Consider the following 27,800-nt stretch of genomic DNA (forward strand, 5'->3'; position numbering starts at 1 on the left):
ACTTATGGGTACTGACAACGTATTTGTACTTGGTTACTTCGCAGCCCTGATGTTGCAAAGTGTTAAGACCAAAAGCGGAGGTTGCCAGGTTCAGACTGGACTCTGGGGGAGGATTACAGGTCCAAGCCGACCTCCGGCGTCGTTTACACAGCAGCCGGCGGGACGTGACGTGACGAGACCTCCCGCATCACGTGGTGGGGGGACTGTGGGGTTGGGGACACGGGGTCAGCCCAAAGCTGCCTGGGAGTCGGACAGCGGATTACCAGTCTGATCAAAGCTGCCTTTGAGTGAAGCCAGGTTGATGGAACACAATGAAGCTTATGCCAGGCCAAAAGTATTTGACGGTTCCTGTTCAGCGCCTTTTGTTCACTTGACAATGCACAAACAAGACTAACAATTTCAACTCATAACAATAAAGAATAAAAAATGAGCAAGAGTAAAATTGCTAAGATTGCTAACTGCTAAATTTGTCTTACTTGTCTTACTTCAAGCTAGCTTGTAAAACCGGTAGATGGGGGGGGGGCACTAAATTGTGCTAGCATGTTGCTAACCACTGCGCGTGAGCGTGAATGCAGAGGCAGCAGCAGCGGTTTGGACAGGTCGCCATAAACGTGTCAAGCGCATGGCTCCCAGAAGGTCTCGTGAAAACATGTGGAGCGGCCCACTGTGGACCCACAATGGCCGCCTTGTGGCGCTCAACTTTTCGGGTTTTCCCCCTTTGAACCCACATTTTCTTTTTATGCATGCTCGTTTCCTCCCCTAGCCTATTTCAGGTCCTTCAAGCCTGGCCAATGTCATATTCATAACCAAAAAAAAAAGCCAAGATAATGGACCGGCAAGTTAAAACTTCATGATTTCTTCAACCTCCTCCAATCCTCATGTTCTGTTGTAGGTCAAACTGACCTGTGGTATCAAAATTAAAACTGTAAAAACCCTTAATTAAGCAACAAAATCCACTCGTTTTCAATCCATCTCAGGGATGGCCATTTTGCCACTTGCTGTCCACCAAAATGACATCACAGTTGCACAACACTGAGGTAACAACCAATCATAGTTTAGCTGGCAAATGTCACATTACCTAACAAGAGAAAACAGGAGCGCCGTAATTGGATCTAACCTGGGCCCTGAGCAACTGTGAAGTCACTTTCAGCCGACAGGCGAGTGACAAAATGGCCACCCCTACAAGAAGGAGGAAGATAGTTGGAGTTTGCTGGTTAATTCATATTCCACAAATGCAATATTAATCAGAATACCGTGTTTAAACTCGTGAACGCGGATGGAACATATTACTGAAAGTAAAAGACTTGAGGTGTCTTCCCCTTTAAGCGAGTCATGAAATCATCGTATCGTGACTCTTTGGTGTGATCATGTGAAGGGATGTTGGGATCAAGTTGGGAGGGGAGCTTGGTTGGGCGCAGTCCAAATGAACAATCTGACCTGAAATAGCAGTGTGCCTCAAACAATGCTTGATACTAGAATGTTCAGCTTTTTTTCTTTTTCTTTTGCATCTGATGGTGAGGGTGAGAATTTTCCCAGGCCTGCGAACTGGAGCCCATCCTCAAGTGTTTGCTGGACTTCCAGTCTGAGGGCTCCAACATTGTGCTGTCAGACGTTATTAGAAGCCAAGACGGGGAGCGTAGCATTGCGCAGGAAGCCTCTATTGTCAAGACGGAGAAAGCGGACGTTCTGCCGGAAACGATACCCGGAGAGGGGAAGTGGACGTCTGAGGCCCCGATTGCGGCGCAAAGTTAAAACAAACATGACAAACAGTCGGAGGGCAGATAAAGAAGCTGCTAGGGTTAGCGCTTAGCGACACATTTACAGCCGCTTTCCACAAGCGGGTGCTGCCATCTGTGCCAAGCTAACAGCAGCTTGTGTTTCGCATGCTACGCACGCCCATTTTTATAGGCTCGTATACAAGAGCGACTACGAAGTCAACACCATCCAAGCATGTATCGGGCGATTAACATCCTTTTTTTTTTGAGCCTGGAGGATTTGCTGGTTTCTGAAAACGGATCTTGACCAGACGTGACCAGAGAGAACCAGACGCAATCTGATCCAAGCAGATATGAGCAGACGTGACTAGACGAGTCCAGATGTCGGGACGGAAATAGAAAACCAGTTCTATTTGCTTGCCAGCAATTCAATTCCTTCGCTCAAGCTAGTCGCGAGATTTGATGTTACCTTGCACTCGGTGATGCCGAGATCGCAATTTTACCGCCTGGTCGCCGGCCCCGACCGCCTTGACCCAAAAGCGAACCGCCCCTTACTCCTCTATTACAAGCCAAAACCAGTCAGACTATTGGCCTTCTAATGTAATCCTTGGCTCCTCCCTCCTAATAAAGTGGCTAATGACTCAGCGTCCAGGTGCTCCCTGACCTAAACGAAATCCAATGCGTACACCAGATGGAGATTTTCTTTGTCACGCTCCTGCGATCAGCGCCGATTATTTGCCACTGCCCCGCTTCCTGTTGCACCGCCAACAGTAACACATGGACTAATGCGTCCTATTTAATACGCAGCATTTAATTTTATTTCAAGTTGCTACGGAGACCGAGCGTGCACCTGCTGCGTGGTCGCCCATTGGACCGTAAGACTCTTGAATGCAATCAGTGACAATAAGCGGATTATTTTATGTTAATGAAGCTAAATGACTCCTTGACCTTTCAACTTGACGGTTCGAACACAATTACAACTAGATTCGCATCTGCTTGATAGCAAAAGTACTTGTGCAGTAAAAAAAAGGAGTCTCCTGGAGTATTTGATCCCTGAGCCACGTTCCTCCACTAAGGTAAAAGACGTAGCAAGGGGGTGAAATTATGTGGATCACCAGTGATTGTTAGCAGATGACATAGGGGAGAGGAGATGCTAGGTTGCCTTAGGTTTGTCCGACAGACAAAAGATTGTGCTGACTTTTACCTCATTCTTTGTGTGCGTGCGTGACAAACATTTTTCCAAGGATGTTTAAGTGGGGGTGGAAAAGAACTCATGCCTCGACACACCCCCGGTCCTCCCCCCTTTCACTTTTTGATATAGCAGCTGGTGTGTGTGTGTGTGTGTGTGTGTGTGTGTGTGTGTGTGTGTGCCCCATTCTAGCAGTGTTTAATTGGATACTGTGGGAAACAAAAGGCTCCATTTAAAGTCGCTGCCATCCGAACACTGAGTGCTAGCTATATCAAATCACTTTATATAAATATATATACGGGGACAATAAAGGTCGGTCTGTCTTACTATCTGCCAAAAAACGTACTATAAACAATATTTATGTCACAGCATTACATATAAGTAACCCATTTACGGTCAGTGAAGTGGTTAACGATATGGCACGTGACTCAAGGACCATTGTGCGATTTTGCTCACCTAATATATTTCCAGTGCCTCAATTAATGGTGAGTTCATGTCAAATTATTGGGGATTAGAGGAGGGAGAGGGCAATTACGCTGTCCATCAAGTCTTATCATAAAATACACACCGGGCCAACAACCCCCTCCCACCAGGACAGTCTCTCCCTTTTTCCTCGCCTGGAGTCCTCAGAGGCCTGTTGCCATGGTTACAGCTGAAGGATGACTCCGACCTATCGAAAGATGTTGCACCCCAACCCTTGTGCATGTATGCACAAACACACACACGCGCACTATCCATATGACATCATTGCAGGCGTCCTTCACATAAGCCACAGGGTGACAAATGTTCAAACCCCCTACGACCCTGCGCAGACACACACACACGCACGCGTTGGAGTGGGAGTTGGTGATAAATTGGCCCCTCCCCTCCTCCTTCACCCCTCTTTTCTCATCCATCATCGCCATGGCGACCGGCATCTATTCCTTCACGGCACATTCGCTGACACGTCTGTTTCTTTGGGGAATCGGGATTGAGAAATTTCTTTGGTGTGTGCGTGTGTAACGCCATCAATAACTCACACAGACACTTTTTTTTCCTAGATAACATTTGCAACCACTAAAACAGACCCCAATGGACATGTGACTCGGCACACCCCTCTGATGTAATCCAGTACAAGACTGGTGCGAAATATTAAGGTTTTGAGTGAAGATTGCAAATTCGGGTTTTAAACCGGGTTTGATGTTTCAATGATTTGTTTTCAATTTCAATTTCAATTTCTTTAAAATGATTTGTTATTGCGTTTTTGGGTGGAGAATTTTGAGTGTTAAATAGTCCTGATTGGGGGCTGTACCTAATGAAGTGTCCCGTCATTCTTCCATTCTTTTTACAGCAACAAAGGGAAAACGAAGGCCAGCTTGCGTCCTCTCATTCCGAATATTCCATGAGTTTTGACCTCATTTGGCTGACGTATGCGCAACTTTACGAGGCCAGTGCAAAAGTTGCAAAAAGGACTTTTGGGGTTGCCGCCATATCTGTGACCTCACAGTCGGGACACTTATTGTGTGCTTTGGCTCTCTGGCTTGTGACAATTAAGTCGCACGTCATTTTAGGAGGCGGGAAGGAGGATGTCACATGACTCAATCATTTGGGAAAACAAATAAAGCCTGGCTGCACTGTCGCTGACCCCGCTGGACAAAAATAAACGTACGCGCACACAGTAAAGCGTACGCGGCGCAACACAAACACGCCATCTATCTTCTCTACGCAATGACGGAACGTGATACGATGGGCTCCGCCCACCTGCCTGACGCTAACTCATTGGCAAATGTAAAAGCATCCGCCAAGAAAGAAGGGATCAGACTTACACAGCCATTTTCCTCATTAGGCTGTGATGAAAATTTGTGTTTTTTGGCTCTCAATATTATATTGATATATAACGTATTACTATTATGATTATTATTATTATCATCAATATTATTATACAGACAGAAAAAGATTAGTACTACGAATATTTCTTGGGAGAGAAAAATAATGTGATTCCGGCATTGTATCAAATATGGGCATATTGTATCAATTGTGTCAGTGGCATCGGTGTTGCTGTTGATAGCGAAAGTCAACCTGACTGTCATTTTGCCAGCTTTCCAGCTGTCGGCAACCGTGCGGCGAAACCCGATCGGGCTTTGCGTCTGAACCCATCCAAAGTGCAGCTGTTGGGTCACACGCACCCGCTCGGCACCCGGGTTGGGAAAACATTGATGGATTTGAACACGTATGGGGTATTTGTCTTTCTAGAAAAAAGCCAGTGTTTTAACATTGAGAAAATGATAACTGAAGGAATTGGAGGGAGTTCTATGTAAATGCAAGCAGAACAAGAAAGCAACGAGAGCCCCCTAGCGAAAGTCTTACCTGGAGGAAGCAGGTCCCAGGAGGGGTGTTCTCCTCAATGGTGGCGTTGTAGAAGGTCCGGGAGAAAACGGGCGCATTGTCATTGGTGTCCTGCAGCACCACGTCCACCCGAGCCGTGGACGAGAGCGGCGGCCGCCCGCCGTCCGTCGCCACCACCGTCACGCTGGGCGAGGGCTCCGACTCAAAATCCAGCATGGTGGCCGTCGTGATGATCCCCGTCACCGCATCCACTGAGAACCAGTCCGCGTGGGAGTTCTTGCCCTTCAGGAGACTGTAGCGGATTTCTCCATTGGGACCATGATCCTTGTCTCGGGCGGTGACTTGGAGGACAAAAGATCCCGGGTAGACCGCCTCGGGGATGGCCTGTCTGTAGGCTCGTTGGTCAAACAGAGGCGGGTTGTCGTTGACGTCCATCACCTGGATGGTGAAGGAGGACTCGGCCCTGAGGGGGGGCGTACCCGAGTCGGTGGCCGTTACCCGGAGGTCGTAGGAGTCCCGCTCCTCTCGGTCCAGCGCCTGGTCCACGTAGATCAGGTAGATGATGCTGTCCTTGGTGGTGAGAGCGAACTTTCCGTCGCCGCCCTCCAACGATACGTTGACGTTGGCGTACTCGCCGTAGTCCGGGTCTGTAACGGAGATGCGGGCCACGTACTGGCCCGGCTGAGCGCCCTCCGAGATCCTCGGGGAGCCATCCTCGCTCAGGAAGATGATGGTCATGGTGGGCTGGTTGTCGTTGTAGTCTCGCACGTGAATGGTCACAAAAGCGTTGGTCACCTGGGCAAGGCAGATGAAAAGTGTTTATTGACCTATGCTAAGGAAAAACCTCTTGGATGGGGTCTGGCTAACCGTCAAAAGAACAGGATTCAAACTTGGACTGTTTGTCCAAAGTTGCAAAGGCCTATAGGATCGGGGTTTAGTTCAAGCGTTTTCCCCTGGTCCAGGAGTCCGCTCCCTGGCCGCTAGTCTATTGTTTGTCTATTGACAGTCAGTCTACAAGTGCCCTTCAACCAGTCCCAGGACTGCGACCAGTGTTTTACCTCCGGGTGGCTGGCGTTGTCCCTGGCCTGGACCACCAGCTCGTGCACTCTTTTGAGCTCATAGTCCAGCGGTCTGTTCAGGGTGATGACACCAGACTTGAGGTCCATGACAAAGTAGCGCTCAGGATCGCTTTGCCGCCGGTTGATCTCATAGAGGACCAAACCATTGTCCCCCTCGTCCTGGTCCGTGGCCAAGACCTGCAACAAAAACACGCACACAAAATAAACTGTTTCCTACTGAAACTTGCACGAATGAAACACCAGAGCCAGGAGACTTAAGCCAGACCAATTTTCACAGTTGGGACACACATCAACTGACCTGTAGAATGGGGCTTCCTTGGGGGAGACTTTCTGAAATGATGGTGTGATATCTGCTCTGGTTGAAGACCGGAGCGTGGTCATTGACGTCCATCACAGCCACCTCTAGAGTCATGGAGCCCACCCTTCTGGGCGAGCCCCCGTCAAAGGCCTCTAGGACTAGGGTGTAGGTGGAGCGTTTCTCCCGGTCCAGGAGTCCGCTCACGACCAGGTCCAGATAGAGTGCCTTATTGGCTGCCCTCTTGGTCTCCAAACGGAACACCTGACCCACGTTTCCCTCGCGGATGGAGTACCCTTGCGTAGTGAACTGATCCTTGTCAGCGTCGCTGGCCGGATCCAGGGAAAACCGGGTACCCGCAGCCGTGTGTTCGGGGATCTTGAGTAGAGTTTTGCTTTTGGGGAACTCCGGCGCGTGGTCGTTGATGTCGTTGACTGTGATGGAAACCTGGATTGTGACTCCTGTCATTGTGACGGCGATGAAGCTGTAGTGGTCTCTCCGCTCGCGATCCAGACGTCGCGCCGTGGTGATTATCCCGGTGGTCTCGTCGATGTTCAGGTCGTTGCCCACGCCGGTCCCCTCGTGGTCCGAGATGAAGTAGAGGCTCGCGGACTCGCCGGGCGGCAACCCGGCGCTGATATCCCCGACGATGGTTCCTGCCGGCTGCTCCTCGTCCAGCTGCAGCTCCAGCGCCCCCGAGAGAGTGGCGGGCGACCGGAGCAGGACCAAAACGGCGGGTAAGAAGATGAGTCGTCGCCAAAGATGAAAGCGGAAGAACGAGCCGCTGGGTCGCTGTCGCAACCCTTCGTTTCTCAAAGACATGGCTCAGCTAAACCTTGACACAAAGAGACAAAGCAAAAATTTTAAGAAGCCGTTTTATAAAATGCTTATCTGCAGGTGCCCTGTGATTGGCTATCAATCAGTCCATTGTTTGTCTTCATACATACAAATTGTAATCACCCACGGGGGTACGGGAAGTCGCTCACATTGGACCATGACTCAACTGACTGGTGTCCAGTTCATTGTGTGTGTTTGACCTGCGACTAGGTGCCGACCAGTCCAAAGCTCCTCTGTGATTGGCTGGCAACATCTCTAAAACTGACTTAGTATGTCTATAGGATCCCTCTGCTTGCTAACCCTAGCCCTATTTCCAGAGCTGGAATACACGTCTGGCGATCAAAGCAAGATGACGGGCCACACGTCGCTTCCATCCACACGCTACATAAACAGAAAGGCTTGACGGACGCATGCCGTCACGCTACGTGCCGTCACAGGTCACTGCCAATCGGCGAGAAATCTGTCCAATCAAAACCTCCCGCCATGACAGCAACCCACCGGTTGTCGACCAAATGCGCGGGACGACCAGCGTTCGTTTAAGCGACGACCCCCGTGGCGCAAATAAAATTTGGACACTGAGCGCCAGGAATGTCCCGCACATCTGCGGTGCTTCAAGCTAAGGCTAACAGGCTAAGGACTCATTTAGGTTTAGCATCTAAACCCACCCATCCTTCAGCTTTTTTCTGCCAACGTTTTGCAATTAAAACATCATCGAGATGATGTTATTAATTTCAAAACTAGTAGAACAACAATATGGCAACATATATGGAATGTTCTTAGCTGTGGTTTGCCTTAAAAATTATGAACTTCTTGACTTTGTACTATTGCCAACAATTGTCAACAAAGACAAGTCAAAGTAAATGGATTTTTTTTTTTTTTAACTGTGAAAAAAAAATGAACCTCTTGGGTGTTATATGGTGTAGCTCTCTCCTTGCCGCCATCATTTGATGTAGAGCCAAAAACGTGACTCACTTGAACAATGGCCTTTTTCCTTTGGAAAGTAGTCACTTTCAACCATATGGACAGTCAAAAAAAATGAATATCCATTAACAGGACACTTGTACTTTTGCTTGTTATTCTTTGACGCACTCCCTGAGATATATTGCGAGCAAATAGAAAGAGTGATTTACTAGGCAAGAGCAGCGTCAGACTAGCCTCTGACCGTGACCACATGCGCTGGTTTTAGAAGGCCCCTGAGGACGCTCCATTAATAATTTGTCTATGGCTCCCCCGAGGACACGAGAGCAATGCAGGGGGGGGGCGGACGACAGCCCCTCCGTTACGCTGACTGCCCTCCACATCTGGAGGCCACGGACACCATCGCAATTCTTGTTTCAGACACGTTTGCCTCCAAAATAGGGCGAGCGCAAACGGGAGAAGTTAAGACGGGACGTCGGGGGGAAGCGGGCAGCCGTGCTTCAGTCTAAATATCGAAAAGGTGCCGGGACACTTTGGAGGCACGGAGGGTCAGATTATATTTGTTGATGACATCATCGAGGAGGCGGCGCTCCATAAAAGCTGCGCAATAGCAATGGGAAAAATGCGGGTGTGCATCACTATTCAGCGGAAAAAAGATGGCTAAATGGACGCAGTGGGCTTGTCTGGACGATCGCAATCAAATCTGAGGGTGTTTCAACACCTCTATGACTGCAACGAAAAGGCTGGGTGACAAAAAATGTGGGTGATAGGGTTCTTCTGTCCCTGGTCGCAACAAGCCCAAGCGCAGGCTGAGGCTTTTTCATTTCAGTTTTTCCACTTGTTTGGTTTGGCCTAAGAGAGCGAGGCCACATCTGCACAAATCATTAAAGCGGCCGGACGACAAGGACGACCGTAGGAGCCCGTCAGGATTTGGCAACGTGCTGGGAGTGAAAAGCCTTTCCTATCGCCCGGACGGAAACTTACTGACCGTGCCTGCCTAGAAAAAGAAAAAGGAGTCACCGAGGCACAGTTAAGCCCACGTGGTCGCGCAAAGACGATGTCATCACACATTATAAAACCTTACTTAAACTTTAGTCAATATTTTTACTCCACCCACCAGAGACTCGTAATGTGAGTCCCAAGAGAAGGGATCCAGTCTTACACGGACGAGTCTAAGTTGAGTCGCAACTTAAAGGGATGCTGTGTAATGTTTCGCATGCACCCACCCAAAGTACCTGTAGACTATCGGTAGCTTTCGCGAGTACTCGATACATTGAATCGATTGATACCTGGCATCAGGACTTGGTGACCAAACCTCCGATTGAGCAATGGTGGCATCCTGCCCGTCATTTCGTGTGTCTTTGAAAATCCCACAGGTGGCATTACTGCACGCTCTACAATCGGCCTGTCTTTTCCTAAGCGTGGAAATAGACAAACGCTATTGGACGGACCACCATTGCAAGTTGAAGCTTCATGAAAAAGGCATGAGGAGACATATGAGCTGAGACAGATCATGCTTGGTTTGTTTTTTTTTCCTCCCTTCCGGCTACACAGTGCAATCATGTTACATTTTGGGGGGGGGGGGGGGGGTTCTAATTCTTCAGCTGTATTTCTGATTAGACGTTTTTATGTATTTACATGCAACTAATATATCCTCCCGAGATCCAGCCTATAAATTTGTGTCCACTGCTGTGGACAATTGTTTTGGGTCTCTATCTTGTGACCCATTCAAGTCCTCTTGTGGTTAGGAGAGGACATCCTGGCCTTTTCAAAGAGGTCTTATGCGCTTGGGTGGGATGCAGTTCACTTTGCTGTCTTGCTGAGACACAATGGACGCACCAGTGGACACAAATTAGATAGTTCTTTGAAGGTTCTAACAGCAAAGCTGCTGAACTGAGACACATTTCTGCAGCATTCCCCCGGCAAAGTAAGACGGCGGCATGACAAAGCCGCTTCCGTTTAGTCCGCTGGCGACCACGGTGACGAGCGGGAAGAGCCATGGCAACGGCGCATCCCCCAGGGGTGGCGCTAATGAAATGCGCTGCCCAGGGCAATTCTCATTGATTATCCTTCCGTAGCTCGGACTAGAATCGGCAAAGGCTCCCGTGGAAAATACTCAGTGTTGGCCTTTGATAACATCGATGGGTTCGTCCACGCACATGTTTGCAGAGACATTTTTCTGACGTTTGTCCTACTTGGACTTCCCAGGCCCAGGAAAAATAAATAAATGAATCTGCACACAAAGATGTTGAGACAATGTGAGTGTTAATCATGCTGACAAGTGCGATTAGGAAATTAAGATTTTTTTCGCTAGCCTATTCATTTCTGTCCACCGCTGTGTCGTTTTTGTCTCAGCAGAACAGCAAAGTGAATTGTATCCCGGCCAAACGGATGACATGTCCAGCTAAGACTTAGTAGGCGAGTTCAGGCGAGTAGGAGAGGACACAAATGAATAGGCAGGCTTTCAGGAAAATATTTTTGAAGATGGCATGCAGAAAAAACCATTGAGTCAGATATAAAATCAATCAAGGAATTAAATAGAGGACACCCTCTCCGTATTGTTTTTGTCCACTCACTCACGCACACTTTGCTGGCTTGTTGACTTTGCCGATAAGCACCCAACCAACACTTGAGCGCAGTGTCGCTGGGTCTCTTGAAAATCGGTGGAGGACATTATTAAATGCGGCTAATGTTGTCAAGGTGTGTGGTGGCGCACAAATCAATTGCAGGACAACACTTGGGACGTAAGCACATGATGCAGCTACAAGCCGGCTTCAGTCCAAAAGAGAATGCTAGCAAGCAGTTGCTGCAGACCACGGCTTACACGCCGACGCTCACATGCCAACTAAGCAGCTGATAATATCACTGACCGGGTTAAAAGGCACACATCCATGGAATAAGGATTGATAAGGTTTTAATTAATTTCGAACAAGTAAAGACAATGCTGTAAGGACAAAAGTATTCAGTCAATATAAGATATTGCAGGAAAACTGCTTACTTTTGACTGGGGGTTCTTTTCAAATTAAGAGCAAATGAATTGGAGCATGATGCAACTTTTAGCTAAACCGTGTGTGCTAATGACGCTTTTGCAAAACTTGTATGCCTGTTAAATTTGATATGATTACTGTCAGTGACACAATTTTCCGACAGAGCAGAGTACAATAAAACAGATGATGCTCTATGATCCATCTTCGAAAGTTGTTTAGTAAAATACGCCTTGAGGTACCACAACACACGGAGTTGCAAAGCATAGCGTTTTTTTTGTACATCCAAAAATGCTTTGCGCGGGTTAGGGGGTACTTGGCTGAAAAAATTTCACAAGGGGTCTACTGAAAAAAGGTTGAGAGTTCGGCTATGCAAAGCAAAAAACTGGAGAAGATGAAGGTCCACTAATATATCTGACAAGGCAGTATCAATTGATTTTTGAACTCGTAACTGACTGGATCTATCACAGGACCCCCCCAAAAAAAATAAAAAATATGCTAGCGTTTGGCACATGCAAGGTGTGCTAAATATTTATGTATATAACACAAGTGTAAATGCGTTGACTTACATTGATTGGAGAGATGTGCATGCGTGCCTCAGGCTGGGCGTCCCCGACGTCAAACTGATTGCGATGCAAAAAGCGGAGGCATTCACACAATCCGCAAAAAAGAGGCTAATTCCACAGGAGGCGTCCTTGAGGGTGCGCGCGCCCGTGCCAGGTGAGGGCGTGCGCGTTTGCTTCTTGCCTCGATTTGAATTTCTTTGTTTGAATTGCCCCAGCATCCACGGTGGAGCCGAGTGAGGCTCGCAGAGCGACTGGCGGACTTGCTGGCTGGCTGTCTGACTGCTAAAGGAGGAGAAGGAGGAGCCCACGCCTACTAGTCCTCCTCCTCTTCCAGCTCCAGCAGCAGCAGCAGCAGCAGAAGGCCCGCTCCCCTCCCCTCTGCCCTCCCCTCCCCCTTTCTCCCACTTTTTGCATGTGGGCAGCCGGTGCGGCGTCGAGCTAGGCTGCTTGTCGAGCGGAACGCGGGCACAAAAGTAGGGGGAAGCGACAAACAAGGAAGGAAGGAAAGGAGGGTCTATGCCCCCCCCCCCCGCTCCCCTCCCTGGAAGTGAACGAGCCAGACAAAAGGATGCTCAAAATTAACAGCTTGGCCTAGATTACCTTTTTGTCTTTTTTTCCCCCAATTGAACATATTTGTGTATTTTTCTTCTTGTATATTTGTCATTTCTAGTTACATTTATTAGTGCGCTTTAATTTTTTTTACTTAGCAGTATAGTTTTAAAACGCCAAATGGAGCATTACTTCAATATGTAAGAATATGCAGTCTTTTTTCCATTTGATTTTTTTTTTTTTGCTAGTTTGATATTACAACATGACTAATGAAATAATCCATGGCAAAATAATTCCGCCATTCTGGCAGTTTTTCAGGGGGCCTTTAGTTAAAAACATTTTTAAAGCCAGCTCCTAAGCATAGTTTCACTTGCCAAGTTGAAAATTAGTAGGCCCACCAAAAGGTGTCAAGAAGCAAAAATTCGCATGAAGTCTACCATATTGGCTTGAAATTAAATTTTGGGCGCAGTTACTACTGGCACTGCTGGACATATGGCTGACATTAAACTGCAAAGAATGTTTTTTTTTTTTTGTCATTGGGTTTGGGGAGAGCACGGCGGTGAGGTTAGAAGACGGGCCATAAAACGCAAGCGCTAATAAGTCAACTCCACAAGGAGACTTCCCTTGACGTTCTTTGAATCTCGGCTTGGCTTTCCCGCCCGCCTGGCTTCCGCGCTCTTCCTCACGGGACAGCGGCGCCGCAGTAAGCCTTTTTGTTAAGTGTGAACGGCGCACGCAGCTGCAGCAGCTGTAAATAGAAGAGTCGCATGTCACAAATGTGTTGCACAGTGGCAGCAGACCAAAAATAAAAGCAACTTAGGGGGGTAAATACTTTCAATTTTCCACATTAGAGGTTGATAACAAGACATCATGCCCATCTGGACATACGGTACGTACGGTAAAATGACCGCGAGAGGACTCATAACAATACGACCACCTACGCAAGGACCGATGCCTTAAAATAAGGTCGGGTATCGACCCAGTACTGCTACTTGGCCTTTCTATGTGGATAAAAGAGGATTGACTTGAAATACTTCTCGTTTTTTGCAATCGAATTGAAGTCAAACAAACTCCCTTTTTCTGTAAGAATTTTTTGGGAAATTCCACAGCGATGATGATGGACGATAAACAAACAAGCAAACAAATAAATCTTTGCTCCCTTGTGGCGTGTGTCCTTGGGGTGTGTGTGCGTGTGCAAATGCGTGGCATGCGTCTGCGTGGACACTTGCCACGGCCGCACAATTATTATACACGACGCTAAGCAGCAGCAGATGGCGAAGGCGCGACCGACACGTTTGGCGGCATACAAATATGTCCCATTATAAAAAGTCACCATGCACGCGCACCGTGTATCGATGTAGCGCCGACTTTGGTGAGTCTCTTGCTTCCTGGGTTGGTCTTTTCTCATCTGCGACTCAGTCAGTCGGAAAACCGATTAGAGCAGGAATTTGCGAGCTGTGGAAGATGAAAAAACAACAACAAAAAACGTTGGAATCTTTGGGAAGATCCACCACTGGTGTGAAGAATCTTGGCGGCGCTGTTGACGATCTGGTCACACGCACAACGCTGACTGCTGCATTTTTCAAAGAGCGACAGACAGTAAAAGAAGTCCTCAAGAATGTGATGACCCTTGCGTCGCATACGAGTCGAGGGAAAGGAGGCGAGATATTCAGATTCGGTCATGGTCAGATTTGGAGTTTTGGGCCTTTTTAATGGCTCTCATGCTTAAATTATTTAAAGATACTGTAGTTGTTGCACATCCCTCCAGTAAAAAAAAAGTTCAACACCAACATTTCTGTGCAGTTTGGCTTCCTAAGTCTTTTTGTGGGTTCACACACTAATTTTTGCAGCCATAACATTAGTGCTACCAACTTTTGCAGTTGGCTGTACTGCGCAGGATTTGGTCAGGAGAGTACAGCACGGCCATATTTGCATCTCAATATGCTTACTGTAATTTCATGACGTAAAAATAGACAGCGGCTCAAAGTATGGTACTGAAGTCGTACGACAAAAGATTGGGACCGCATACTCAGGTGGCCAAGGCCAAGTGGAAAAAAAAAAAAACAGATCTAAGTCCTTCATACTGCCATTAAAATATAAGCTACAGGTCACATAGGGGCAAATAAATTAATGAATTCAAACTTCAAACTGCTGGTTCATCGTTTTAAGTCACTAGAACAGAAGACGGAAGCCTATTTCTGTTATTTAAACATAAGTGACTAGATGTGTCAAACAATGGAATTAAAGTAAAAAAAAAGGAATTTCACCGCAATCATTCTTCATTCATGTTAGCATTTATGTTTACTTGTATATGACACACTGGCGCACTGACACCCTTTTCCTGTGCGCCGTGATGGGACACAGCCAAGACAGGAAGAAACGGTCGCTCAATCAAAGCTTCCCTTCCCAAGGAGAAAAATGGCTCGCTGGCTTTTCATTCAAGAATGTTTGCAAGCTACCACTGACTGATGAGCAGTCCAGTCTTTGTGTGGACCTGTCCATTGCTTGTCCAATTGTAACTCTTGACCGTCTCTTACATACTTATGTGAATGCAAGAATTCATTGTGTTTTTTTGGGGGGGGGGATCTTGCCTCTCAAAATCAGCAACAACAACATGTGCGCAGAAGGAAGCGCATCGATGATCTTGACGACTTTTACGTGAGAACACTGGATGGCTTTTTGACCTGGAAAGCGCTGAGGAATTCCTCTGTCTCCTGCTCAGATGGACAACCTTTGCATCTTCCTGTTTTCTTGCATATTCCCGCTTGATAAGCAGCATTGTTAGTCTATTCATCTAGAAGTACGTGGCTCAGAAAAATGCCACACGACAAGCATGCGCCGAAAACAGTAATAAAAGCAGAAATATTACAAATAAGTAATGTTTTAATGACTTTTGAACATATTGATATAATGTTGCCTAAATGCTAAGTAAGGTAATAATATGGATGTACATGCACAAGTCTAGCTCATGGCATTATGGGAAAAAAACGCAGCCCACAAGCATGTTTATATGTATTTAAAAATTAAAACGTACTTGCAAAAATGTTTGTAGTTACTCTACCTGACGGGAGTTTTAAAATTGGGCTCGCTACACACCCATTATTCAAAATCAATCAAGCCAAGATGATAGCTATCAATTCTTTAGGAACAATAGAGAAGTCTCTCCTCAAGATTTTGTTTTGTCATCACGGGAAGACGGACAGATTAAAAAAAAAAGTTTAAAAATACCGTATTGCGTCGTGGGTTCAAAGGGTGGCAAGTGCCAGCCCAAGCAAACAGGAAGTAAGCCCAGTGGAGAACTTCCTGTATGGGCCCATCCGATGGCCACCTCGTGCCACGGGAGCTTCCTCATTACGTGTGTTTGTGTGCGTGTGTCCAGTGCTTCCCTCCCACCTGCTTCCTGCTTCGTAGCAAGGCACCGTGGGAAAGTGGCACCTCGGCTCACGTCCTCGTATTAAGAAGCCAGATGTGACTGTGACATTAATGAGACACACACACACGGACGCATGTTACTACCAGTCCAGATTTAGAACCAATGACAGATTAATGACAGGCCCATTTGAGTGTGTGTGAGCCTGCTACTTTACTTATAGAGCTCCATAATGACATCCAAGCGCAGTCCTAAACACACATTCACACGCACAATCAACACCGAAGGTGTCAAACATACAAGCGGGTTTAATCCAGCCCTCAAATGATTTAGTGAAGCATTATGAAGCAAATGACGACTGACATCAATGCAAGACCTTTGCATATGCTAACATATACCAAGGGGAAATACCTGGCACAAACGGAAACAGAAATGATAACGAGCTAAATGCACACAAAGCAGCACTATATACCACATTGAAGATATCATTTCCTAAATTAGAAAAAATTGCCGCTTAACATGTCGATAATTCAAAAATATTTTCCTCTTGTTAGAGCAAAAATATAACTGTTTTGAACAAAGCAAATGCTACATTTCATATCTTGAAATAGGCATTCTTTTCTCAAGATATTATATTTTCCTTCGACAAAAAAAAAGAATACATTTCTTCTTATAAGCCTTTTTTGATTTCTTAAAATCGATCTTGACTTTTTGCAGTGTATACCGGTAGATATCCTATTTTTGCATGAATTTGCTGGACAAGAAGTCAACATATTGTGAATCACATCTTTTGCTTGGGACTCGATAATTTGAAGCTGGATTTCCTGACTCTCGGTTCCAACTTGTTATTTGTCCTCTTTTCCGTGCAATAAGTGCACATTGATAAGGCTATGTGTTGAGGGTGTTCAGGTCTTGAGGCGGGAAGGTCAAGTGCGGTACGAGTGGGGGGGGAGATAAGCGCTTGGTCACGTTGCGCGTTATCATCTGCTTCCCGTTTAACGTGGCGCGCCACATTCTTTTTTTTTTGGGGGGGGGGTTGTGTTTCAAAAGTATAGGTGGTATTGGTACTTGGGGTCAGTATCTATCTAGTATCGACTGAAGGGTTTTCATACTCCTATCGATCTGGAAAAAAAAAAAAAAAACGGTGTGGAAGAGTTTTAAAGAGGTCTTCCGAAAAGCAAATGAGGTTATTTGGTTGGCGTCCGATGTTTTACAGGCGCAGCGTGTAACTTTGAAGAAGGCCTTGGCAGGAAGTGCGCATCAATCACATTTTGATGCGGCTTCAAACACTTCGATTTTCCTCCACTGTCCGTCATCCAGCCGCACGATGTCGAATCTCCAAGTGGGCCTCGTAAACGTCGCAGCCGTCTGCGACGGCGGCCAAGGCAGAAGCTGCCCAATGTTTGCAGTTGCTCCCGGATCGGGATCGACCGTCGGGCTCTTGCTTTTGTTTTTCTTGCAGGGGAATTCTTGAGGCAAGCACACACGAGGCAAAGTACTCCACATTCCCTTGTTAAATAACTTCCCAAAAATGTTTTGGAAGATGTTCCCTGCACACGGATGTGTTGTCCGGTGCATGCCAGGCCTACAGGTGACGCCAAAGCCCCTGAACGCCATCGGATTAGCTTTGGAGAGCATGCATAAGATCCGGTCCTGTAGGGGGCACTAATGGGCTTGTATTTCTCAATTGAGGAGATTGATTGACAATCTTTCTACTCATTTAACATTCTTTTTACTCATTTAATGGTAAAAGAAGTCCACTAAAATGATGACTATCTTGTTATTTTCAACTCTGGTCCTCTAGGAGGCAGTAATGTGCAACAACAAACAAGTTCAGAGGTGGCGGTAGTGGTTCTAAATTTTGCAATCTAACAACAACAACAAAAAACTGTGGTCAGATATGTCAGTTTTGATGCTTCATAGCTTACCTAAAAATACATAGGACGCCACAAACTTGGGAGTGCTTGGGAGCGATGACCTGAGCACGCCCCTCCAGGCATGTGATGCAGAGAGCATGCAGCGGGCGTAGTAAACATGTTAAATGAGGTTAAGTCCATGATAAGGTGACGAGACGTGCCGGAGCCACCAGTTATTTGCCATAGAAGAAGCGCACACTTCCTAACCGGACGTAAGAAAAAAAAAATTCACATTCAAATACATTGACGGACTGGATGAAACGTTTAAGAAAACATTTTGTGCATGCTTTCTCACAGATTTTAAAATTGAACTTGTACAGTATTGGTGTTGGGAGGAATTCCTGTATCTCCAAAATGGTCAAAGTTCAGGAGACCCCCCAAATGTCAAGTACTGTATTGTGAAAAAGAAGCCATGTTAAACACTTTACAGGTGTCAAACTCAGGTCCTTGAGGCCCACTAACCTGCATGTTTTTTTAACCTTCTCCCTCAAACACGCCTGATTCAAACGATTTCAAGCTTCTGCAGAACTTGCTAATCATTTGAATCAGGTGCAAGGAGAGAAAACTGCAAAAAATGCACAATATTAGACCAAGGACTAGTGTTCTAGTGAGGTGTAAAAATGAAGGATGTGTGGTTTTTATCCGCAAGGCCGATTACACTAAAGGATATTGGAAAAGAAACAAAAGTTTAAATGTCAATGAGTTCATATTCAAGGAACTTTTAAAGACCTGAAAAGAAGCAGGCAACGTCCCCTTGTTTCCAAATTCCAACAGAATACAATCTAGGAAAGAAAAAAAATCAAATTTACTCAGTTAAAATGAAGCAACAGATTAAAAACAATGTTATTGCACATAAATTAAACGCTTAATAATGATCTACTTACTGGGCAATTATCTGACGTCACGTGATCACACAAAAATAGCGTCAAGAAAAAAGTCGGAACGCGTCAATTGCAAAATCATTGACTTTTGACCAAATATGAAATTCGCCTTAATGACATGTGAAGTTTCAGCGTTATATTTTCCAGCATTTCCTTCAAATACCCAAAATAAGTAGGCTGGCTAACTCGTATGCATAAAGTGTGAAAGGTCCAATCAACTTACTTCCTGGATGCATAACCGCTTGTTCAATGAAACGGGACGGCTATATTCGCTTGAAACACTGTTTAGCCTTGAATATATCCATATTAATGAGGATATAACCTCAAGTGCATTTGATAACCTGTAACCATTGTGGGCAAAAAAAGAACTTTCAGGGACTTTTGAAATGAGATCGTGACCTCGTGATAAGCTCTTCTTCGCTATTCTAGCCTTGAGCTTGGAGGCACTGTTGTGCAACGTCTGCCCTCCTGTGGTCAATACTGGTAATACTGCTTTAGAAACGCTTTTTGATGTTTAGAAATAGAGGAGGGACTGAAATTGCGCGTGCTCATTTTAAACACCTGGAAAGTAGGGATTCTGATCTGTGATGAGTCCCTTTTTTAAAACTAGGCTAGTGGTTCAAAATAGGATCTCAAACCTGGCTTTGTGTCAAACGCATTTTAGAATTCCAAAATGGGGGTTTCAAGATTGGGTTGGGCTATACCAAACAAAAGTTAAGATTAGAAAACAAGCTTTCAAGGTAGGTTTAGGTTTGAGTTACGTTCGTTGATCCCCCATTCACCGTTGCCAGTCATTTGTGATGACATCATCCAGTCCTTCATGCAGCCGTTGACATGCATTTGACATTCTGATGGAGATGGAAGACAGTGTCACATAATTAGACTCATGAACCGAACCGCATGTTTTGTCTTTTTTCCCCTCATGCGCGTGCCTTCGTTTGAACTCTGAACCCCCACTCGCGTGTGTGCGTGGGACTGACATATTTCTCCAATTATGCTTCAGTGGGCCACAAGAAGCTGTGTGAACATTTTTCCATCAAGTGTGCTGCGTTGGAAGCAGACGTGTGTGTCTGCATATCCCGATAATTTTACATTGAAGGAGCATATATTCAAAACACACAGAAAAAATGTGCAGTTGAAGTGTTGCTGATCGCAGAAGATGCTGTTTAACTCCGAGGTTGTTTAGATTAGAACAACATGGTTTGTTCAGAACAAATTAACCTAGAAGGTTGGGCCAACTTGAACCAAATCCAAACGTTGCCCAAAATGGGGTTATTTTTACCTTTGTGTCTTTCGTAAAATGGGAGTTACATTCAGATCTGTGTTTGTTTAATGCGCTCTCGTTGTATTTTGTGAAGGAAAATTTTAGTTTTACTTATTGAGCTATTTTTTTTAACTATAATAATCTCGGGGCACGCGTGTGTGGCTGTGCGCAAGTCACGCGCAGCTGCAGCCCTTTTCTTCTTAAAATACAGACGACAGACCACATCAAAGCGTCTTCAACCATATGCGCTTACTCAGAGGTCACAGTGCATCTTTCTTACATTGTGTGTGTGTGTGTGTGTGTGTGTGTGTGTGTGTGTGTGCGTGCGTGCATGTACATCAGTGTATGTTTGCTTGAAATGGAAGAGTGTGCAAGAAAAAAAGCAAGAATCGAGACAAAGTAAAGGCTGCTTATTTTGGTGGTCTTTCCTTCTTTGCAAGAGCAAGCAAAAGTAAAAATAATAAAAAATATGAAGTCTGAAATACACACTAGATACCCCGTCATAAAACAAAACAAACAAACACCTTTTTACATTGAAATATATGCAAGTTTTAAAATGATTTAAATTAATGTGTTGCATTGTATGTTTAAGTGTGTCTCAAAACATAGACAATACAATGTGGTTTTCAAATTATTATGCACAATTGATTCTACTTCAGTTCTGACAAAATATTTTACTCGTTTTCTAAATGGGAAGTATAACACCCTGTTGTTTATTATTTGCAAAATAAAAGCTAACTCCATGATTAAAGTGGAAAGAATCCAATTGATTTTTTGGGGGGGGCTATTGTTGCTTTTGCCCTCATTGTGATATGCGCAATTCGGCCACTTGAAGGCAGTATAATGCACCCAAACAAATAGCAAACCGCAGCAATACTAGTCATTCTTCACAGAGGATAAAGAATGTATACCTGCGTGTAAAGTTGTGAGTTGTCGCCACATAAATGCTACTTGCTTGCCTGCTGTTTTGCATTGTTTGTTAGCATGAAGCTAAACAAAATTTCTTAAGTACGATAACAAAGTATTAGTACTTTCAATGGGGGGAAAAATGCTTCTCGAAAACCAGTCTACATGTCGAGGGTTGATCCTTTTTGTGTTTGACGTGTTCCAGCGTGTGTGTGTGTGTGTGTGTGAGTCGCAGTGGAACTCCAGGAAAGATCCTGGCACCAGGATGACTTTTCCAGGTGCGAGGAAGTCCACGCTGGGTGCCAAAGGAAGCGGGCTTCTGCTTTTCCATCTGGACGTGTACGCGGACACTTTTGAAACACTTAAGAGCGTCCAAAAGCTAAGTAAAAAGCCCGGCGTGATTCTATGTCTGTTGGACAGATGCGCCGGCTTTGGCTTTATAGTTTAGTTTCTAACTGGCTAGGACTTGACTGCTTCTTAACTGGTTCTAGATGGACTCTCAATGTTGTTCTTGACTGGGTTTTGACTGGCCTTTGTTGTAGCTCTCAACTGGCTTTTGGTCGGCTGTGGATCATGTAAGGTTCGGGGCTCCTTCCTGACAGGATTTTGACTGGTTTTAGAATAGTTTCAGGGGCAGCGCTTTATTCAGGGTTTTTCTCAGCGGTAGGGTGTTGAATTAGAATTTTCAATGAGGACAATTGCATAGTAAGTTTAGGGTGTCAAAAGTAGAGTTTAAAACCAGGATTAGAGAACAAAAATAGAGCTTCAAATGAAAATTGCTAAACAGGGGTAAGGTTTTGTGTTTGAATTTGAAATTGGTTCCTACTTAGCAAGGATTCCAAAGCCGGGTATCGACCATTATGTGAAAAGAGCGCTCTCTAGTGGTTCCCCTTCTGCTCGCACGTCTGACTTGTATTTCAAAAGAAATTGGTGTCAAACACACTCACATAAAACAGTGAACATAGTTATTTGTCCTTCAATAAAATTTTCTGTGTTGGTTTCCCTGAGGGAAGCGCCCGTTTGGTATGACACTTCCTTTCATTGGCCTTCACGTAGTATCCTCAATGCTTAGGGTTTGCTGTCATTGTGAGAAAATAATCCAAGGAAGACAAAGTGCTTGATCCCCCCCCCCCTCCCCCCAAAATGTGGATAAACGCCACCAGAACTCCAAGCGATGCTTTTGGTTGTATATCAGCTTAGCAGCGGCTCGTCGTCGCTGCAGTCTCGCGACGCATCTTCGTCCGCTTGAGGGCGCTCGCCCTCGCCCTGGTTGGCCGCCGCTGTCTCGTCCCCGCCACTCACGTCCAGTCCTGTAGCGCGCACCGCACTGCAAAGATGAAGCGTTCCGTGGCGTCAAGTTGCGACCAAAATATTAGGACCCCCCCCCCCCCCAAAAAAAAATTAAAAAATAAATAAATAAACAAATAAATCGGAGCGTCTACATATTTTAGTCCATGAGCGCTGTGTTGGGCTCTCAATTAGTAGTCATCAAGGAGACGAAAATCAATGTTTGGAACCGATCGTCATTTGACGTCAGAATGTAAATATTCTTTCTTCTGAAACTTAATCAGAATTGAACACATTTTTAAACCGATTCATTAGCAGCTGTAAAATTATTTTTGCAATTTTTTCATTATTTTTTCGACGCAAATTTTGTCCAAATACCAAGTATCTATACCGATAATCGGTCCGTCCCAAAATTGAAGTTCTAATGCCAGCTGAGGATTTTAAGCCTTGGTTACAATTATGGGCTGGGGTTAATAATTTAGTCCCGGTTTGGAGTCCTATCCTTTTTTGTTCTTTTGACCATAAATGATCCACAGACTTGGCAGAATACACACGACATGTTCTACTTGAGTATTACTTTCGTGCACACAAACCGTAACAAAGTAGACAGACAGAGTACACGCTCACACACGTGTTTTGTAAAGCTGAGTGGAGCAACAAACACTTGTGCACATTTGCAGCAAATCAGCTTGCTAAGCACCTTTTTTTCAGCAAGCACTTGAGCATGAAAGGTATCAATGTACAGTGCCAGGTTAAAGTCCAGCAAGATCCGGCTTCTCTCGATGTTCTCGGCTGATTTTGCCTGCTTCTGGAGTCGCTCTTGACTGCTTTTGGATGGCTTCTTGCTCCTTCTCAACTCCTCTTGACATTCTTGTTTTTTCCACTGGTTTTGTCTTGGTTACTTCTCCACTTACCACTTCAGATTTTCTTGTGACATCAAGCGGCTATGCCATTAAGTACATTTATAGCAGGCATATATATATATATATATATATATATATATATATATATATATATATATATATTTCCGAGTACGCCCTGGAGACAACTCTATTTCCATTGTTAGTTGTAATGGATGTTACAAGTGATGGTCATCGGGTTGGTTTATGCCGATGAATTGGCAATGATGGCTTTTTCTGGGGTATTATATAAGAACCCCTTTCGGAACGTTTCTGTAAAAGGAACTGACGTGGAATGGTATCTATACAGTCGAGTTGGGAATTTTCCATCACCGGATGTCGTCTCAAACGGACGTTATGCGTGCGACGGTATCTGGCGGTTAGTAGTTCTCTCTAGCTCACTCACTCACTCACCACAGAAGCACGATGGGGATGGTACAGAGTCCAGCGCCGAGCAAGAAGACAAAACCGGGGTACCAAGCCACCGTGGCGGCGTACAAGATATTGAAGACCGCCGCTGACACATTGGACATCAGCACCTCCAAGAAGGACAGCAAGGCAAACAAGGCGCCTATGTAGAAAAAACAAAACAAAACAAAGAAAAGCATGAGAAAGTTTGAAGGCGAGGGGGCGACGGAGCCCCACGGACGCTCACCCTGCTCGGATTTGGGGATTATCTTTGACATCATGGATCGCAGCACGGGGAAAGGCATGATGGACAGGAACATAGGAACCCTCGCTGACGACACAGCAAAAACACAAGATGCCATGACCGGGTGTTCGTCTAGTGACAGGAGTGCACTCATAGCCGACAACGGGGGAGGCAACCCCTGCAGTGGACCGTCTCAAAGCCAGATGTAAGCTAGCTAAGCTAGCAGAAGACTACTCAGAATGCCGACTTTAAGCCAGAATCTTGACGAAAATGACAGAATCCCGAGAATAATCAAATCTCTGACTGCTTTAATTGCTTACTTTCAAGTCCGACATGGAAAAATACGCTGCGAATAAAGTCGCTTTTGACTTCAAAGTGAGAAATCTTACAAGGTTGGCAGCATTCTCGCTTTTCTCACAGAATTTTGACTTGAACTCTTGAGATAAAAATGACATCAAGGCTTTCCCTCCTCCTTGCCCGGCCCTTTAACTCTCGCGTACACGCTCGCGTCTCACCTAGAAACATCATCAAAGTGGTTTTGGAGAAGGCCACCGTGGTCATGCCGGTGGCCAAAGACAGGATGCCTATGAGCAGCGTCAGCAGCTGCGGGGCGCCACAGTACGTCAAGGCGGCCACGCCGGCGAAGCTGAACAGGAAAACGCCGGAGGACAGGGCGGCGCCGTAGCCGATGAGGATCTCGCTCCAGCACAGCGGCTCGTTCAGCTCGTAGAGCGTGATCAAGGAGAGGCCGCCCACCGAGGCGAAGGTGAAGCCGCTGAAGACGGACAGCAGGAGGAGCAGCAGCCTTCGGCGCTTGGAGCCCGCCTGGGCGAACATCCGGTAGATCGCCGAGAACGTCTGTGTGACGGCCGTCCGCCCGTCCGCGCACGAGCGCGGCACCGTCTCCTCCAGGATGAAGACGGCGTAGAGCAGGACGAGGGACTGGCACGCGGCCGAGGTCAGGAAGGGCCCGTTGAAGCCAGCCGCCCTCAGGAAGTAGCCCGTTGACAAGGCGGCCACGCCCGACAGCAGCCCGATCATCATATCCAGCCCCGCCATGCGCAGCGTCATCCCGCCGCCGCCCGTGCCGCCGCTCAGGTCGGCCACATACGAGAAGCAGCCGCCCAGGAAGGTGCCCAGCCCCCCGAAGAGCGCCGACAGGAGCGAGGCACCCAACAGCAGGTAAATACTCAGCTCGAAGTAGGACACCAGGAGAAGGGACAGCGTGTAGAGCAGCGTGCCCACCAGCGGCAGGACGATGGCCGCCTTACGCCCCGCCCGGTCGCTGTACGCCACCAGCACAAGAGTGACCAGCAAGGATGGCACCAAGGAAAAAATCTGAGAGTAAAGCGAGAAAAGGGACGCCTGCTCCTGCACCTTCTGGAGACACCACACACATGACGTTTTTGCAAAGGTTACTCATTTTGACAAAATTGAAAGCAAGAAAATTATAAAGAAAAAAAAAAAAAGGAAACCTTCCTATCTGTTGCTGTCCATTGGATTGAATTGGCTGTAATTGGATGAAAATGACGATTTGGGGATTTAATGCAACTGACATTTTTTGTTTTTACTAAAAAATGAACTAATTCAGCATCAAACATGTTCTCATCCTGTCAAAAAAATGAAACAAAACATGAATACATATACGGAGTTGAATTTGCTGGCATTCAATAAGGTTAAATGGACTTTTGACTTATATAGCTATGGAAAAATGGAATTATCTTTGACAGCTATAGGTGTCAACGGTTAAGTTAAGTTCAGATACTGACTCGCACAAACTGTACTTTCAAATTTCATGCGTGACAGATGTAATGGAAAAAGCAGAAGTCAAAAGTATTCAAGTGGAAATGAAGCTCCACGCACCTAAGTCAAGTGACTAACTTTAGCATTGTGCCAATTCAAGGTTACGTTTGCAAGACCCAAGACCGAAAATATCTACTTGATGCGTAATTGTTCACTTTTTGTGTTGTGTATTAGCAAGAAAATGGCAGTGTAAAATATTGTGCATTTAAAGGGGCCAACCAAGCTGTGATTGGCTATTGAGTTCTGTGCAACTGCGATGCCATCTTCAATCGACAGACAGCAAGAGACAAAACGGCCGCCTCTGAGATGGAAAAAAAAAAAGGATGAATTTTGCTGCTTAATTCATATTCCAGAGGCCCAATGTGAAAAAAAATGTATCTAGTGGGGCAGTATAGAGTATATTATTGGCCAGAAAAATTGGGGGTTGACTCTTTCAAAAACAGACAGAAATGACATTAATATATGGACAGAATGAAATATTTTAGGGATTTTTTATTTTTTTTTTAACTACACCTCAGGACATACTGTTGCTCCCTTTGGTGTGTGCATCTTGGCCACCGGGAGGCATTGTAATGCAGAATTTTCCCAATTTTATAACCCTAATGCCCAGTAAGCTCACATATTCGCAGCTCATTGTAGAGGATAAAGAATATATGCCAGCAAGTAAGATTGCATTTTCTGTTCATTTGTGTTGCCGGCCACTCGCCTGCAAGTAGAAGGTCCTGTTGTCGTGCTCGCTCGTGTTGGGGGCGGCGCACGAAGACTTGTTGTCAGACACGGGGTAGGTGCTGTTGGTCAGCTGCTGCCACAGGCGCCGGTACACGTACTGCAGCACCAGCGGGTATGTCAGATACGTGGAGAAGGCGTACAGCGCCACCACAGGCTCAACCAAGTAAAGACCTTTCATCCTGAGCCAATTCCTAAGAAAGAAAGGAAAAAAGAAAGAAAGAAATTGTGGCTCACTCGCAATTTTACATTGGACATAATTGTGTGCAACTGTAGCTGAGCCACAGCATATGGCCTTATACATTTTAATACATTTTTGCATGATAGATTTCCCTCATTCAGCACTATCTTGCAATCATTTCCACACAAATAAGAAAAATACTGTTTTTTCTTTACAGATAATGTCAAATTGTTTCCTGTTGAGAAAAATGTTCTTTTAAAAAAAAAAAAAAACAGATAACGCCGCACCACCTACAGCTCCCCTATTATTTTCATGTAGACTAAATACATAAAAACGAAGTAAATATTTGTGCCTCGGAAGCACATACCTCAGGTCTTTTTTTTTTTTTTTTTTCAATTTAAAAACGTGCAAAATGTCTTAGCAATTTTCAGCATCTTCCACTCGGATCTTTTCTTGTCATATATGATACAAAGATGTTTGATGCATGCATCACTTGTATTATTATTTATTAGCTGCTAACTTGGCTAGACAAGCTGAATGTTGCTTGAGTCTAGTGAGAGGTCCATGTCCGCGTCTAAACACAATCAGGAAAGAATCAAATTTGAACACGCCTTGAATGGTGTATAGTTGATTCTTACCTGTTTAAGGGGTAGTTGCGATCATCTTTGTCGTCGATCCGACCACTGTATGAAGCTGGTCATGTCTTATCAATTTTCAGAACCGGTCCGTGTTGTGAAACGTATAAGCCCCGCCTATCTCTGATCTGATTGGACAGCGTTGTCCGCTGCCATTGGTAATATGAACTGTCAATCCAAAAAAAACAGCGTATTTTCATACAGTTTGTTCTGTGTATTTAAGTCTATACCAACAATCTCAATTTGAGTTTCGTGTTTGAGGCGTGTGTGCAGCCCACCCTTAAATAGTAGCTACTGACCACATGTCGTTTATAAATACGTTTTACGGCTAAAATAAATTAAAAATTGGGATTGGACAGCCTCCTTCCAAAAATCCGCTGCCATTGGCTAGAGTAAACAATCGACTGGCCTCTTGTTCAAATCCCGCCCACTTCCACGTCGGATTGGACAGACTGTTCTATCCTAAAGGCCGCTCCTATTGGCACGTGATATCTGTCTTTGGCAAATTGAAATTGAGATCACATATATATAAAATATATATTTATAACGAAATTTACTGAAGTTAAAATATACATACATTTTTGATGTGCTTTTTATGAGTGGGTTACATTTGGTTGGCGCCTCACATTTGTCAATTTATGGAGTGAACCTCCCACAGAAATACAATTGGACAGTCTCCTCAAATGTCCACTGCTTGATTGGCTAGTGTAGACTGTCTGTTATTAAAAACAACTTGGACGAGTACATTCTTACTCGCCTCTATTTAGCATATTGAAAAAATTGTTTATTTTGTTTGTATAGAGTTGCAGAAATATTTCAGCAA

At 45.4% G+C, this 27,800-nt stretch overlaps 2 protein-coding genes and 1 long non-coding RNA gene across 3 annotated transcripts in view; all 3 read right to left on the reverse strand.

The window, feature by feature from the left end:
- Nucleotides 1–12,192, reverse strand: part of dchs1b (dachsous cadherin-related 1b) — a 33,360-nt gene extending 21,168 nt beyond the window's left edge. The window contains exons 1-4 of the mRNA XM_088441292.1: nt 11,912–12,192; nt 6,607–7,438; nt 6,288–6,485; nt 5,251–6,024 (exon numbers count right to left, since the gene is read on the reverse strand). Coding sequence (XP_088297418.1) covers nt 5,251–6,024; nt 6,288–6,485; nt 6,607–7,425 — 1,791 coding nt within the window. The 5' untranslated portion in view covers nt 7,426–7,438; nt 11,912–12,192. The remainder of the gene's footprint in view (nt 1–5,250; nt 6,025–6,287; nt 6,486–6,606; nt 7,439–11,911) is intronic.
- A 347-nt stretch (nt 12,193–12,539) lies between these two features.
- LOC148408363 (uncharacterized) lies at nt 12,540–18,518 on the reverse strand. The gene is made up of 5 exons (XR_015868629.1): nt 18,473–18,518; nt 17,756–17,945; nt 15,686–15,929; nt 13,804–13,912; nt 12,540–13,205 (listed from the first exon to the last, which is right to left on the reverse strand). It is a non-coding gene; the product is annotated as an uncharacterized LOC148408363 (long non-coding RNA).
- Nucleotides 18,519–20,288: 1,770 nt separating this feature from the next.
- Nucleotides 20,289–27,114, reverse strand: LOC148408364 (lysosomal proton-coupled steroid conjugate and bile acid symporter SLC46A3). Its single transcript, XM_088440471.1, has 6 exons — nt 26,981–27,114; nt 26,142–26,355; nt 24,148–25,012; nt 23,636–23,719; nt 23,395–23,551; nt 20,289–22,121 (listed from the first exon to the last, which is right to left on the reverse strand). The coding sequence occupies exons 2-6, from the start codon at nt 26,340–26,342 to the stop codon at nt 21,986–21,988; spliced, it is 1,443 nt and encodes a 480-aa protein (XP_088296597.1). The 5' UTR covers nt 26,343–26,355; nt 26,981–27,114; the 3' UTR covers nt 20,289–21,985.
- Between the last annotated feature and the right edge of the window lie 686 nt (nt 27,115–27,800).

Source organism: Hippichthys cyanospilos, chromosome 18 (assembly GCF_059441005.1).
Source record: "Hippichthys cyanospilos isolate Australia breed blue-spotted pipefish chromosome 18, RoL_Hcya_1.0, whole genome shotgun sequence".
NCBI lineage: Eukaryota > Metazoa > Chordata > Actinopteri > Syngnathiformes > Syngnathidae > Hippichthys > Hippichthys cyanospilos.

Coding starts and splice junctions, on each gene's coding strand:
- LOC148408364 (XM_088440471.1), bottom strand. CDS start 26,342: ATGAAAGGTCTTTACTTGGTTGAGCCTGTGGTGGCGCTGTACGCCTTC. Junction 25,013..26,141: donor ACAGGACCTTCTACTTGCAG/GCGAGTGGCCGG, acceptor TGGTGTCTCCAG/AAGGTGCAGGAGCAGGCGTC. Junction 23,552..23,635: donor AATCCCCAAATCCGAGCAGG/GTGAGCGTCCGT, acceptor TTTTCTACATAG/GCGCCTTGTTTGCCTTGCTG.